General features: G+C 38.1%; 1 protein-coding gene across 1 annotated transcript; it reads left to right on the top strand.

The window, feature by feature from the left end:
* Positions 1-1043: 1043 nt before the first annotated feature.
* Positions 1044-2860, top strand: LOC129577428 (uncharacterized). The gene is made up of 3 exons (XM_055464416.1): positions 1044-2557; positions 2642-2702; positions 2782-2860. Exons 1-3 carry the CDS (start codon positions 2298-2300, stop codon positions 2797-2799), a joined length of 339 nt encoding a protein of 112 aa, XP_055320391.1. The 5' UTR covers positions 1044-2297; the 3' UTR covers positions 2800-2860.
* The last annotated feature ends 13865 nt before the right edge of the window (positions 2861-16725 follow it).

Genomic DNA, 16725 nt, shown 5'->3' with positions numbered 1-16725 from the left:
GAATCGAGAAGTCGTTGTGAAAACTTCGTTTGGGAAAACGTTAGATACGATGAATGGTTTTCAATTTTTGCAAGAGTAAAAAAAAATACAATAAAATTCCTTGGTGGCTATATCATTTGAATTCACATGTGTTTGCACTGCATTTCATTCAAGATAACAATTCGCTTATCATTCATTCACTATTGATTTATCGACAATGGTCAACACTTTAAACTGGATCAATTGAAATGAAAGCATACAATTGCTATGGGCAATGGCAATTCATTAAAAAAAAATTCAAATGTATGGTGTCCTTCATTCGCATAATTGTAACTGCATGTGAACTCATTACAAGTCTACGTGAACTGTTGAAGTTCAAAAAGGTGTACGATTCCAAGGAATCGCGTCATTATCCGAAAATTGTTGTATTGATCTGTTGGCGTTGTGCGTTTCCCAATCCAATTAAATGCCGTTATTCAATGTCAGTCCACTGTGTATGCATGTAGTACTTTAACGAAGGGACGAAGTTGCCGGGATGATATATAATACTTGCCGTATGCACAACACATTGTAGTGTATGTGGTGCAAGTTTTTCCCAAACAGCAGACACATGAATCATGCGAAACGTACCGGCGCTCACAACCATGGCCATTTTAATGCGAAATGTTTCACATTTCGAATATATGTGTATGTTTCGACAGTGAGAATGGGAATTATTTCGAATTGTGAGAAGATTTGTGTAGCGAAAAGATGAGCACGCTTAGAAATCGCATGTTTACCCTTTTGCTTGAAATGGTTTCAATGGCTTGGGTTGTCGAGCTCAAAGACAACCGAAAGCAGACAATAATTTGGAATTATGTTTCGATAAAGTTATAATTATTGCAATAAACTTTTTGATTTATCTTGATTTCTTTCACTGTTTCATGAGTTTTTAACTTAAAATAAAAAAAAAAAAGGTTTTTAGTCAGAAGAAGCTTTGCTCTTTAATTCTTGAACCGCTCTCGTTTTTTTTTTGCTTTTATTTACGACTTTACAAATTTTTTTGACACAAAAATAAACCATCATTGATCAGAATGGTTGTCAAGAAAGAAAAAAACGCATTTGAAATAGCTCTTAGGGTACATAAAATAAGTTCTGTATTTTTGATCTATATAAACATTGGACTTTGTTCTTAAATTTCAAATCGTTTTTTTTTATTCATGATTAAAATCGGTCCTTGTTGCCAAATTAGAAGAAGTTTCCTGTTTTTATTCTTCCGATTGATAAGCACGCGATAAAAATGGGAATGAAATGAACATTTTTGATAAAAACTGAACTTTCATGCTCTTGAAAAGCTTGTGCACCCACACAGGATATCCACTGAATGTCATCCAGTGATCACGCAATTAGAAATGGCGTGAAAAAAAACGAGGAATTTGTAAAATTTCCTTGTAATTTTCAACGAAAGTCTTGGAATGGTGTGACTCCAAATTAAAATGGGATTGCAGAAATATATGGGGTCATGCTGAAATGTAACACAGAAAACAGTGAATCAGCATTTTTACTATGCTATTCATCAGCAATTATTATTCAATTTATTACAATTGTCCTATTCATGGTGCGGCTGTTGACACTATATTTTCCTATATTTCGAATTGGCGCGCTGTGTAGTTCCGATTTGAAATGTTAAATTACATTGATGTGCCCTTTGAAATTGGGGGCGCTCGCGTCGCCTCAAATGACTTTGACGTTCAACAGCCGCCACACGGTCCTATTATGTATAGAGAAAATAAATGAATTTTATTTTTTCATAAAAAAGGGAGAATGAGTCGAACTATTGTTGGCAAGACCATCTATTTTCGTGAAAACACTTACTTGTTATAATTTATAACTTATAAGTTGTCACTGACATAGATTCATTCTTCACTGAATAAGTGAAAAGAAATACACTGCTCTCAATCGCACCCATACACATGTACCTATATAGAATTTTCGATTTTTAAAGTGTAGAATAATTGTATGTCGGTATCCGAAGAAATCAGATAAAGAGCTTTTAAATGACTGTGACAATGATAAAAGTTCAAATTATACCTAGTCAGGTAATTCTTATCACCAAAAAGCGCCAAATAACAATGCACTTTGATTTACTATCACATCGAGTTTCCAAGCCGAATTTCTTTTCAACTTATCATAAATGGAATTTGTCCAACAAGTCGTTGGGAAGGTGTTTTGGGAAAAACTTGAACCAATACCTCGATTCCATTATAAAAATGTGAAATTTTCACAAAAATGTATCAGTTGACTTGAAGGCGCAGTTTTTGAAAGAACCAAAGAAAACAATGAAAGTTTTAATTGCCGTCACATTTTTGTTGGCTGTAACAGTATCCAATGCACGCGTTTACCAATTTGTAAACCGTGAATTTGGTGTACCATTCGATGACTATTATAACTTTCTCGAATGCGCACTAACACAAATCGATCAATACGCCATGGAACTCGATTGTGAATCACTCTGGGATAAATATCGCCAAAATTTGATCAACAAAACCACTGATTTCGGGGACTGCTCGAACCGCTTCACTGAAAATGAAAAAGAAGAGTAAGTGCGACATATTGGTGGCCCAAAGAAATTGTGTCAAATATAAATGAGAAATATTTGAAAATTCGTACATTTCCCATCAAGGTGCCGTCATGAAATATTCGCTTCAGCCGAAAAAATTCTCGGTGTCCTCTACAGTCAATTGGTGAGTCTTTGATACCATACCACATTTGTTCGGAACATAAAAAAAAGTCTTTTGTACTAATTCCACGTGAAAATAACAGCAGGTGTACATCAGATGATATGCAATATGATCCAGACTCCCTTTAAAAGTTCAAATTTTGGATCGATCATTCACAGTGCTTGAAAATAAATCAAATCATTTTGAATTCATGATTTCTCCTTTTTTTCCAATAAAATATGTGATGACATTGAAACTGTATTGATTAAAATAAAAAGCAATGAATTCAAATATAAACTAGTTTAATTTATGCTTGGTTAATATATAATTGTCTAAACAAAAATAACAATGTATTTCCATGGGTTTTCAATGAATTTCAAGATCATGGTCGTTTCCATCCATTCAAATTTGAAATCGTTAGGTAAACGATGTAGAAATTGATTAGAATCGACCGTGTGCTATCGTCATCGTCGTCGTCATCGAGTATTTTTTGTTTTTTGTTCTTTTCTTTCTTTTCAAAATTGAAAATTCATGCATTGGTCTCGATTGTTATATTGATCCATAATCGTTTTTGTGTTTGCCATTTGATGTTGTTATAATTTGCCGTTATTTAGCCTGCTGCCTTGTGTCTGCCGAACAGCCCCCTTGCCGTGCCATGTGTGTATGCAGCACAAAATGTATTGAAATATAAACGGTTCGGAAGAGGAAAAAAACGCATGCGTAAATGTTGCACAAGGTCGACGAACGCACAAAACATCCACCACCGTGTATATATGCATTTATCGGTATATATGTGATGTGAAGTGTTGTTGTTGTTGTTGCCATAGTCGGTTACATTCACGGGCACATATAGTGGTGTTGTATTGCATTTATTGAAGCCAATGTTGCTCCTATTTATTTTCGCTTGCCATTCATATCGTCGTATGCTTGATGTGTGCGCGCGGTGCGCACAATCCGTTCGCTTGTTTGCTCGCCTGTCGTACGCTCTGTAATGCACGTATACATATATCATATACATATGGTTCGTTGAGTAGTGGCTGGAAAGCATCAAGCGCGTACAGTGCCGAGTGCATTGGCCATGCACAAGCGTTCTATAGATGGTGTATATATGCATAAGGGGGTTGTCTGTGACCTCATTCCACAGCACGAACAACACATTTTTCCTTCTTCTTCTACACATGTTCTCGCTCTCTGTGCTATTGCCGTATTGGGTTCTTTTTTCTTCTTTCTACCGTTCCGCTTGACATTTTCTCTCCCTCCTTCTCTCTCTCTCTCTCTCTCTCTCTCTCTCCGCGTGTGTATTCTTTTGCTGTGTCGTTAAAATGCACCGCACTTCGACTTGTTTCGCTTAACCGTGCAATAGCACACATAATGCACTGTTGTCGTCTGTACGATATATCCTGACACACACGGATATATTTTTTACCGGATATAAAGGGAAGAAAAATCATTAAAATGATTTAATGCAATTACCGTCATTAATTTCTTCTATGCATGTGCACAAATATGTCTAGCTACGGCATTTATTTATTTATAAACATGAGCGAAAAAAAAATAGAAAATATTGCACTCTATTTCTCCGGTTGGTATCGAAACAATACACTGTGAAATAATTAATCAAGTGTTGTTGGCTAAGATACCTTTGGCGAGTTACATCGATCATTTTATTGCGTCGGTGAGTTAGATTGCATGAGCCGAGTTTCTTCCCCTAACTGTGCATGGTTTATTATTAGAACATGATTTCATTTGTAATACGAGTCATTGATATATCGATGGACATGAATTCGGAATGCTATAAATTTCACACATACACATCATCCATTATGATATTGCATTACCCATCCAGAGTTGATCGAACGCTGTAAGCGAACACAATATAGACGATTCAAAGAAGAAGAAGAAGAAGAAGAAGAAGAAAAACCGTCGGCAAATCAACGTATTTTCACGTAATGCCATCAGCTCTCACACACGTTCACATTTTATTTCCACTGAAATTATATAGTATTTTATTTGTTTTAAACGGTATATTCGTTATCGCCTCCGCCGCCACCGTCACTGCCGCCATCCTCATCGATTGACAGTCTGGTCGTGCGTTGATTTTATATGTATGTGTGTTCAGTGTCTGCGATTTCCACTTTAGCATAAATACTTTTTTCACTGCTGCTGCTTTTCTTCTCTTCCTCCACCACAAAATGATTCGACCCCTGACTCAATTGCAACGATGCACGAACCGAATCATGATTTACAAAGGGTTTTTTTTCTGTTGCTGCTGCTGCTGCTTCTTTTTCTGTTTCATCGTCGTTTGCGGAACAGGAATATAGGAGAACGATATACGAAACAATAGAGAAATAAACAAAAAGCACAAAGAACACACGACTTTGCTGAGGGTTCATATCAAGTGTTTTTGAGATCTCTTTGTCTCTGTCTCGCGTTTTAAACCAACCACTTAAAAAATGGCATGAAATGAATGAATTTTCATGGGGAGACAGGACACGAACGAACAAAAAAAAGTACCGAGTGATGAAAACAACAGCAGAAACAACAACAACAACAACAACAGGAGCAAACTAGCAACCCAGTCATTTCGTAGACAGACGGAAGAAATATTGTAACGTGACAAATCTGTTGAATGTGTGTGCATGTTTTTTGCGTAGATTTTTGCACAGCCACAGACATGCGATGCAGGCAATATGGATTATGTATATATACGCGCGACTTTGTTGCATGAAAATGCAAATCCCAAACAATATATATATATATATATATAGATTGATTTATAGTACATACGTATGAGTGTCTGACTTGCGCCATTTCAACGGTTGTTGCTGTTTTTCTTGTTTTTTCCCTGCTGCCATGCGAAAGAAAAAAGTTTGAGACCGAAATTGAAGGGACACAAATGTTGCAATGAATGTAATTAATAATGTTTTTCAATCAGCACATGATGTGATCGATAGATAATTGAGTTTATTTCACATTGAAATCACATCTCATTTGAAAATCAGTAGTGTCGCTTCCGGGTTGTTGCTCTCAATTTGACGGACTCAAACCATTTGCACACAGACACATACAATGCATCGGCGGCTAGTTGGAAAAAAATATATCTCGGTTTTGGGGTGGATGGACAAAAAATGAATTTCATGAAATGGCGCCTTTCTCTCTCTCTCTCTCTCTCTCTCTCTCTCTCTCTCCATCAACCAATCATATTTTGGACACTGAAATTGATTCACATTCGAATTAAAGTTGTCAATACAATTTTGAAGTCAATTAAATTCGGGAAATGCGGCCATATTGTTCGATGTTCCTCAAACTCTCTGTGTAAGTGAGTGAGTGTGTCTCTTTCTCGGTTTACTTCATAAATAAATGATTACTTAAACATGGAGCTGCAAAATGCTTCCCGACATTGATCGAAATAATAGTAATAACCCAGACAAACCAGACACATAACATCCACAATGTACAACATAAGCACGATTCATGAGCAAATACGGTTTTGTGCATGATGAACGATGGTGCATGGAAAAGCAACGACCAGAAGAGAGCAGTGAGGATGGCGGCGGTGGCGACGATGGCAACAACAACACCACTGCCAATGGTACTTCAAATGGAATGCACAACTCCCCCTCTCGGTCTCTATCGCTTCCTATTGCTTTCTTTTGCTCTATCTCTCTCTCTCACACACACGCACATACAACACAAATGCATTGTACAGTGTACACATCCACCGAGAGAAAGGAAAACCGTTTGCATTTTGCTATCGCGATGGTAACTGAAAATTATGTATTGCAATGTCATGTTGCTGAAATTTGTGCCGCTTATTTACTGGTTGTAATCGTCTGCTAACTGTGTGAATAAGTTGATACGAACAATGCAAACAGTTTACTGTTGTACATAGCGCATAGATTGTGTTTGTATAAGTGTGTGTGTGTACTTTGCCGTATTACATTTACTTCTTTTTTCCGCATAACTTTATCCTGTCTGGCTCCTGTCAATTTTTGCACTACCGACACCATTTATGAATCAGGCAATGCACATAGTAAGTCGTTGGTTGCATGTGTTTAAATGAGGGAAATGTCGTGAGTCGAAAGCGTTCACGCGCGATCACTTGTCGCCTTCTTTTCTGTTCGGTTTGGTTTGGTTCTCTTCTCTATTTTACGGCATTGCTCTATCACAGACAGAACGGAAATGCATATAGCTATATCGCGGTTTCCATATATATATCCAATGCAATATAATTCACGTCGAAAATTCACAAAGTTGTTCGTTTGCTACAATTTCAGTTGTCATAGAGTACGTAACCATTTTGGCATTGGAGCCACCCTTATATCAAATCGAACAGTCAGTCGGATGTTTTGATTCCCTTCACACATGCACACACACACACATGAAAAACGATATCTTTCGTATGCTACTCTCTTTTTTGCTGGTTTCCATCGATAGCAACACAATACGAAGCGTTTATTTTCGTTCAATGTTATTAGGATAATGGTGATATGTCATATACACATATTTTGAATTGAATCGATCGTATGGTGAATACGAGCCGGTTTTTATATAGCCACAGACCGGGGTGGAGACCAAACTATATAGAGAGAAAAAAACAACAAATTGAACAAACATTCAATGATAATCAATAATTTATGAATTCGCGCAAAACGAAAAAGAGACCATGCGAACGAATGAACGAACGCACAAGCGTTTATTGTGTCACTGCTGAGGAAAATCGGATTCGATCGGTATCAAATTGAAATGCCATGCCCCTGTTCAGCACAATGAAATTGCAATAAAATTGAAGAGTATTACGCGCGCGATAATCAAATATTGTGATAATTTGGTCGACGCGACATGATTTTCGGTTTTCTGCACCACACTTTTCCCGACACTTTTATCGTTCAATCGTCGGGTTTACATCATATGTACCCATTGAAGATTTTTGCCACATGCCGTTCGTTCATCGCCTTCTCTTTCTCTCTCTCTCTCTCTCTCTCTCTCTCTCTCTCTCTCTCTCTCTTCTGTTCCTCATTCACCCGTCGCTCTTCCTTATTAATATAATTATTTCCTATTCGCTCTGTGTGCATACACACTTGGCCGATTTGTGACTTTACTCCCTCCTCCAATCGGTGTGCGGCAGAGAGAGCTCACTTTACTCTTCATACGGTGTATTGTTTCGAATTTATTGACATTTTTCGTCTATCGTTGCACATCGCATATAATAATAATGTGTAATGTGTCTCTCTCTCTCTCTCTCCTCTACGACGACGACGTGTATTTGTTTGGAGCAAAAAAAAAAACTGTCTGGATTTTCAGGGAAATTGTGTCTGGATTCGATTCAAATGATGATAGTGTATGTTCTGGGATACATTTTGCTGTGTACGCTTTGTTCGGTGTGAGTGTGTGCCGCTTTCGACGCCGTGTCTGCATCTATATGTATATATTATGGTTACTATGGCAATGGCTTATGTAAGATTTTCATTTTTCCTCCATTAAATAGGTAGTGCAGTGTATCAGTCAGACAAGTTTTATGTGTTGGGTTTTCATTTCAATCTGCATTTGACCACATAGAAAAAAAATGGCAATGCGCTCATTCCATGTCTGCTTTGGATTGTGTGCTTGAAACAAATGAAAAAGGAAAAGAAAAAAAATTGCAACATTTTGAAATAACCCAAACACAAAACGAAGCGGGAAAATAACCGGCCGAGTGTTTTAGTGGCTGTGTAACTCTTTCATTTCAGCCTCAAGTGGTGGCTGCTTTTTTTTCTCTCTCTGTTGATTTGGATCATTTGAATGCGTGTATTAATGCACAAGTATATAATTTTGGGCGATCACCGTTTGAAAACACCATATTTCCTGAGTTGCTTTTTTTCATTTCTTTCGGTTCAACTACCGCTTTTGTCTGCGTACTTTTTTTTGTGTTGCTCTCTCGCCAACTTATTAACGTCAATCCAAATACGGGCAAATATTTGCACAAAAGCGAGAGATGAAATTGGTATTGATTCATTTTTAGTTGGATAGAATCACACAGACTACATAGACACGGTGACTATTCGAATGTAAAAAATCCGAGACAGAGACAGATACAGGGGGAGAGAGAGAGAGAGGATAGAGAAATAAACCGACATCGTGAATATGGATCAATTGTGGCAGAAATGCTATGTGCAGCTATAAACTTGTTTGCATTGCTGCACATCGTGTCTGGATTTCAAGCTGGGAACGTTTTTCGTTTCGTTTGGTTTGAACTGCCATAGCGATCGATTATACTGTCTGTCGCGCGCGCTGGCTCACTCGCTGCTCGTTTTTCACCCTTTCACGTCGTGCATTGGCTATATGCTCGCATTTTGTTTCGAGAGTGAGTTTTCAGGTTCAGAGATAGGGATAGTGGATATGAAGAGTATATATCCAACCGAGTCTTAGATATTTTAGAAGTAGCATAGTGTGACAATGTGCGCACATATACACAATTCCCACCGATCGATCACACTTGCCAACCTCTGATTCGGTCATTCAATTGCCCCAACTCCATCCCACTCGGAATTTAAGTGTGATCAACGGTATTTTCTTTCTTGCGATCCATCGCATTCATTCCACAGATTCTCCTATCGAGATGAAAACGATTTTAATATGGATTTAATGAATAAATATTCATTGGTTACAATCAAAGATTTTCTTAGAAGTTTTTTTCGAATCGGAATCGAATGTCATATCACGCATGAAATTGAAATCGAAAAAAAAAAACCATAAAAGGCCGCAGATAGTCCGAGCATGGAGTCTCTCTTGGGTGCAAGTGAATCAAAGTTCGTTCATGCGGAAAATTTTCAGGGAAATCCGACAGTAATGCACATAAATGGCTCGATTGCAGTGTTTTATATATTATATAAAATGGAAAAAGCAGCTCAAACCATATTCTTGGCGATGCAGACACATAATATGCTGCTGCTGCTGCTGATGATGAGGACATCGAGAGAGAAAATGGCTTCGTTTTTTCCACCGTCGTTATTTGCAGTGGTATTTATATATTTGCTTATGCACATTCTCTCTATATCGGCACTGAGCACCCGATAAAATGCAATGCACATAACCGTATCGCGCGCGCGCGCGCTCTCTCTTTCTCGTACTATGGAAAGTGAACAGACAAACCTTCTACCCCACATTTTTAGCTCGTACCGAATAACATGTATTCGGTTTTCTGTTAAAGTTTTTTTTTCTTCTTCTTCTTCTTCTGCACTGTCGCTGTTACTGTAAATGTCATCGTCGTTGTCATTGTTGCTGTTTAAATAAATGTTGTTTGTGCCGTTCTTTTTCTCTGTTTATTTCGCGTTGAAACAATTTCAAAGTTTCGGTTGACACCCTCGATCATTTTTCGTCAATTTTCTTTTGTTTGTCGAGAGAAAGACCCGATGAAGCCCGAATACAAAGTGCATATAGCTCGGTTTTAAAACATGAACGAAAATATAAAAAAAAAGAAACATGGAACCCGTTACGAAAATGTTGAATAAACAAGTAACATGTAACATGGAATACGGAAAGTAAATGAAATGCGACAAACAATCTTAGACATAATTTAGGGTTTCAATATCGCACAGTTTCTTTGTTTTGCTTTTTATTTTGCTACGTCTCTTCTTTTTTTTCTCGTTCTCTCGCTCACTTGATCCCATTCTTGTGCATTCTTTATTTATAGTTTTGCACCACAACTCTTGGTGTCTACGCATAAATATATAATGTATAACATTTCCACTTTTACTTGCATCAACCGCACACTCTTTGGGGCTAGTTTTCCAGACACATAATATCAATTTCGCAAAAAAACGAAGAAGAAGAAGAAGAAAAAGAAAAAGAAGGAAAAATAAAGAGTTTGAAAGTATTTAACTATGGGATATCTCTTCAATGTGGTTCGGTATGCAGTTTCGGGTGTATTTTTTATCTTATGGACTATGACCAGATGATGATAAAGTGTACGCTTTTCATTTGGAATTGGTACATTATTAATATTTTTTGTGTTCTTCTTTCTCGAAATGATGAATGCTTAATTCGATGCAAATATCGGTTTGCTTCGGAATAAATCGGTAATTTCGGTAATTTATTCAACTTTTGTTTGAGCAACCAAAAAGTCACAAAAGCAATTGAACTGTCGCGATTTTGGTGCCTTCTTTTCTTTGCATTTCGGTCCCATTCTCTCTTTCTTCCATTCATAAATGAAAGTTATTCGAAAAAGAATCGATTCTTGCTTGCGTCATCAAGATAGGGTTTGATCTCTATGGAATATTTATTACGGATTTTTTTCCCCCGCTTCGGGATTCGTTCAGTTCGTTTTGCTCGTAATCGTTTCAAAATCTGCTGTTAACATGCTTGAATAAATATTGCCCGGTCAAATTTATTACGCGCAATTATTTTTGCAGAGCAAACGATTTATTTTTGATAATCGATAGTTTTTATTGCAAAATTGTGGCGACTATTTACTTGTGCTGTGTGTGGGTCTGGTGTATGTGTGAGTGAGAATAAATGGCAAATCAAATGAGATTTCCAAACGACTGACTATCTATGTCTGTGTTCCAAACACACGCACACACACTAAAGCATGTAGTGCGAATTTGCCCAGCTCCAGAAAAAAAAACAGACACATGAATCATACCAAAGTACTAAATGCGTTCCACGACCGTACGTATCCATTTTATGTGCATGTCAAAATATATGTTTAATTTGTTGTTGTTGTTGTTTCTTCTGGTTCTTGGTATCATAAAAATGGCATCATTTTATGGTGAAAAGCAGATTTGTGTAGCGGAAAGGAGCCAGCGAAATCATTGAACGTTTCAATCATTCATCTTTGCTAAAATCACATTACCTCCAAACACACCGGCCGCATGTTTGGAATGTTCAATTTGGGAATATTGCACGAGAATTTCATGTTTCACATACGCACGTCATTTTGTACCGTCGCGTATTTCGAATCGTCGTGAAAATTGGCCGCTGCGGGAAAGTATTGAATACACACAGCAGCACGAAACGTCCTTTATAATGCGATGGATTCATTTGATTGCAATGCGCTCGGTTTAAAGCTATCAGAACGAATGAAAAATCGTCTGAATTCCGTAACCAGGCATTTTATATTCTGATTTTTTAATAAGTCATTGTTTTGTAATTTTATGCCAAAGAAAATGTATATTGCTCTCTTTTTTTCCCTGAGTGTGTGTATATCCAAAAACAATGGCCAACCAAATAGACAATATCCAAAGGCATGACAATGGTTTGGTTTGCCTGCGGCCACTGATCTTCAACTATTCCACTGGAACTTTGAGCGCATTTAACAACAATGCATTTTAATATTATCTAGCCGCGCTCAATGTACAGAGTTGGAGCACACAAATCATTTGAAATTCGCCTTTGTGCTGGAAATAATGTTGGTGATAGCGATTTAAAAGCGGATTCCCAGACAGACGCAGGCAAAATGGTCGCTTGCAATCGCTTTGCATCCACTGTTAATGGCTAATAAATAGACAAAGAGTATAAAGTATGTGTGCAAAGCGACGGCAGCAGCAGTGGCGGTAGCAGCAAGCACATTATTTATAATTAAAAATATTTCATTCGATACAATTAAGGCGAGTCATACATATGAGCAGCTTGCGAGAAATGTATCGAACAAATTGAATTCTTCGTCGGAAAATGTCTATATTTATTTCTTTTCGAAAGACTCGTATCAACGTTTGACTGAAGCAGAGGTAATTTCATTTCCACGAAATTATGGTTTTTCTGCTGCTGCTGTTGATGTGTTTCGTTTTCCTTGTGCATACCTTTCGCAACGTGAATACTGTGTGCGATGAAATCAAATGGTTTGAGGGGATGGCTTTTGAAAGCTTCATATGCCCTTGTTAGTGCTTGAGTGCTTCATCTGGATGCAGAATACTAAATATTGGCAAGTAAGTGGAGAGAGCGAGACAGCATTCTGGTGAAGTGCATATTTGCTTAACATCGAATTATTGCGCTTGCAAATAACTGCGATGCGTAGAATGAAAGCATAAGTCATAGTCAAGAGATACTTGGTGGCATTGAAACTGCTTGACTTTTAATTTTTCGTGAAGAAACGATCGACTACTATGTATGTGTTCAGCATAAAATGTTGGAGTGTGAGCGAACGAACGAGTTTGAATGTGCGTTTGCGTCGAGTGCGTCGAAAGGGCTGATGACCGAATCACTCGGCACGCGAAACAGGTCGGTGAAGGTCAATGCCATTCCCTTGCTGAAGCCCGTTCGTTCGTTCGCTCGCTCGCTCGCTTGCTTACACGCTTACACTTTTTGCGTGCTCTACTCTTAGCTGCCAAAACTAGTAGTCGCACATCCATGGAATTTATGGTGCGCAAAAAAAGGATTTCGCCTAAACGCGCGTGAGTTGCATTCCACCCCATCAAATTTTTCACTCTTCAATTTTTATTACGCCGAACGTTTTTTTTTGCTCTACCTTTTCTGTGTGCGCGTGTGTGCGTGTGTCGACGGGTAAAATTTAATTTTAATATTCTTTGGATGTGGTTGAGCTCATTACCTGCGATGAACAACAAACCAATTTTTCGGTCTCTGGTATTGTTTTTATTTTCATTAAATCGGTGCGGTGTGTCATTTGAAACTACAGCTTCAAGACGTCAACGGCACGATGATAACGACGACGTTGATTTGCCACAAAAATAATTGGGTTTAAGATTTTTATGTGTCTCAATTAGGATTCAGCATTATGGTTTGTGTGGCCTATTCAAAAATAATGAAGACGTGTGCGAATGCGCCATGGTGCTCATTCAACGCCGATTTGAATACACTTTTTTTCACGTGAAGTATGGATGGAAAATGCGATTAAAAACGGAAACCGGAGTGAAGGATACAAAAGAGCCCACCGAAGAGAGATCATCGAAATGCAGATTAATGTAAATAAAAATCAGTCGGTTTTTATTGGAATTAAAGCAGCCTTAAATAATTTTGCCGGAATTTTGACCTTACTCTCATCTTGTATTTATTTATCATCCCATCTCGGTTCTCAACGCGAACGAGTTCTTACTCAATCGTTAGCACTTAACATCATACTCGTTTCATGGTCGGTGCACGCTATTTTCCACGTGATATGGCCAATTCAAAGACACAAGAAACATTAGAAGAACAAAACGCGAGCGAGCGAACGCGCGCGCGGGCCATCATTAATGTGCAATGGCTTTTGTATTCTGGAGACTGTAATCCAAAACCGAAATAATGATGTGCCCAATGTCCAACCGAAGAGCAAAAATAAAAGAGACAAAGAAAACTATCAATACATTATCGTTGTGCGAGAGAGAGAGAGAGAGAGAGAGAGAGAGAGAGAGAGGGGGAACGAGTTTAATTAAAATCCTTTGCACGTAGCACAAGCCTCAAAGCGAATAACCAAACCCATTTCCATGGTGTCTCATTAATGGAAATAAAGATTTTCATAGCGCTTGTCAGCACACCGATAATGGCAAATGTGTATGTGTGTTTGTGTGGCGATGACGGCGGCGGCGGCGGCGACAAACAACATTGTCGAATATACGAGCAGCCAACGGCAATTGGAGCTCGGGCCAAACATGAGAAGCACGTGTTATAATGTTTGAATGTAAATCACATTAGTATAATTTAGTGATTATGAACATTTAAAAGTCCTCACTTCATGAGCATCCAACGCAAAAACATACACCGAGTGAGAGACACACAGAAGGAAACATAGAAAGAATGGTTACAAACAGAGAAAAAAGTAGACATTTGAAATTCGCATTTATTTGCTTAAAAAAAAAACAAAATGCTTGAGTGCTTATCAGAAAAGGCAATGTCCGCTCTTGCCTCTTCTGCACTTGGCCATATGCGCTGTGTGAATGTGTGTGTGTATGTGCACAAATTTAGCATCGGATGCGTTGCGTCGCATCAAAACCAAAACCATCAAAATAGGAAAATCGGAGAGCCTCAGAGACGCGAAGAGAACGAGCAAACGACATTATCCTTCGAAAAGTTCATTCATATAAAGGTATTTGACCCGTGACCTTTCCTCTTTTTTTTCTGCTGTTGCTGTACTCCCGCAAAACTTCAATATAAAAATTGCATTTTTTTTTCTCTCGCTCGATTTTGATTGTGTGCGTTTTCATTTTAAATTTTCAGGCAAAACACATACAAGACCGACCGAAAGAAGAAAAAAACACACACCGTACATCTGATAAGGCATGGGGCATGTAGGCAAACCCCTGGACGTATTTCAGCTGCTCTATTCCCTTGCAATGTCAAGTCAAAAGATGGCAAAAAAGGGAAAAAATTTTTTCAACATAATTCATGAGCAAGGAACGTCAAAGATGAAACGGGAGCAAAGAGAGAAGTCAACATCAGGCATCAGCAGAAACAGCAGCACCACCGACAACCACTGCAACGTGCATATGCCATTTTAGCTTGTCGTGTTATCAGCACACTCACAACGCTTTCTTCTTCTTCTTCTTTTTCAACGTTTTTTCTCTCTCTCTCTCTCTCTCTCTCTATCTCTCTCTCTCTCTCTCTCTCTCTCTCTCTCTCTCTCTCTCTCTCTTCATCGTTTAAGTTATATTTGCGTTCCATTGCGAAACGCACACACGCAATCGCATTTCGTATGCATGAATAGACCCCTTAAACGTAGATAAAGTCATCGCAACATGTAGGTAGATTCAACTATTTAGAATATGGAAAATAAAAATGAAAATTATTATGATTGCACTTTACCTCATTTTCTTTGCTCTTCATCGTTCGTTCATTCGTTCGTATGGTCGATGGGTCGGTCACAATTTACAAAATGATTTTCCACACCGGGACAGAGAAAAAAAAAGAAAATCACTTTTTGTTACTGTTGTTGTTGTTTTTGTTGATTGCAAGAAAAGTTCAAAATGTAAAACCAAGTCAAAGGCAAAGAGAAACCGAACGATAATGAGAAAGTTTTCAAGTGAGTCTGAGTCGCACAGATGGGAAACAACTTTTCGTGATCCTTATCTCGATTAAGAGTAAATGGGACGTTTTTGCCACTTGATTGACAAAAGACGCTTAAGCAGTTTCTAAAGCATAGGCAAAATCACGACGAATGATCACCATCGAAGTGCATCGAATGGCAAATAATGAGATGAAATCGAGTAGCGACCACATCTGAAATCGATGATGTAAAAAAGTAACGTCTGAAATAAAGTAATACATATAAACTAAATTCAAACGACAAAAAGTGAACGAACCAAGAAAGCAAGAGAAAGAGAGAGAGAGAGAGAGAGAGAGAGAGAGAAAAAAACAAAAAATAACCGAACGGAAAGACGATTACAATTACTTTCACTTGCTCGAAAAACGAGTTGTGTGTGTCAGTTGAGCATGGAAGCCAAGAGAGATGGGTGCATTGCGCTTATTGCTTTGAAATCTATTAAATGTCATGTAGTCTATATTCATAGATGTTGGCGTTGAATTTGGAACATGAGTATCCATCGATAAGAATAAATTTTTGCTCGATTCGGTGCTACCATTGCTGCTGCTGCTTTCATCTTTCGACTCTCGTATTACATCCAAGCCAATAAACGGGCGCAACGGTTCTCCCCGCATATAACATTTGCACTGTTGAATGCGTTCGGAAAATTTGTCCATAGCCGTAAATAAATCGATGGGTTAGGGCATTAACAACATTAACGACAGTGGCAATAACCACAAGCCCTTTTTGTTTGTCCTTCTGTGTATGTGTGCGTGTGATACCAAAAAACAAAACATAAACCAAATGTAACAATACGCACGAATACAATGAATATTTGACTCTGATATAAATAAAAATGACGAAGACGATGAAGACGACAACGGCAAAAGTCATATAACATCCCCCAACCGAACGAAAGCAAAGGGAAGTGGAGAGAAGAAGAAAAAGTTGCCAACGAAAATGGCTACATAAAGCGGAAAATGTCTAAGAAATAGTTTTTTTTACTGTAGAAAAAAAATAATGGAGATACAACAGTGAGATATCTTCGGCATTCTCGGCACACGCGGTATGTAGCTATAGTGTATGGTCGGGTTTCGCAAAACGCATTCACAAGAC

The sequence above is a fragment of the Sitodiplosis mosellana genome, unplaced genomic scaffold (genome assembly GCF_009176505.1).
Source record: "Sitodiplosis mosellana isolate CC-2019 unplaced genomic scaffold, AAFC_SMos_1.0 Smas_scaffold_6197, whole genome shotgun sequence".
Classification (NCBI taxonomy): Eukaryota; Metazoa; Arthropoda; class Insecta; order Diptera; family Cecidomyiidae; genus Sitodiplosis; species Sitodiplosis mosellana.
This window is presented reverse-complemented; position numbering and strand designations above follow the sequence as displayed.

Bases quoted from the DNA above. Each gene is read 5' to 3' on its own strand.
- LOC129577428 (XM_055464416.1), top strand. From the start codon at position 2,298: ATGAAAGTTTTAATTGCCGTCACATTTTTGTTGGCTGTAACAGTATCC. The intron at 2,558-2,641 runs GTAAGTGCGACA...TTTCCCATCAAG, and splicing joins ACTGAAAATGAAAAAGAAGA to GTGCCGTCATGAAATATTCG.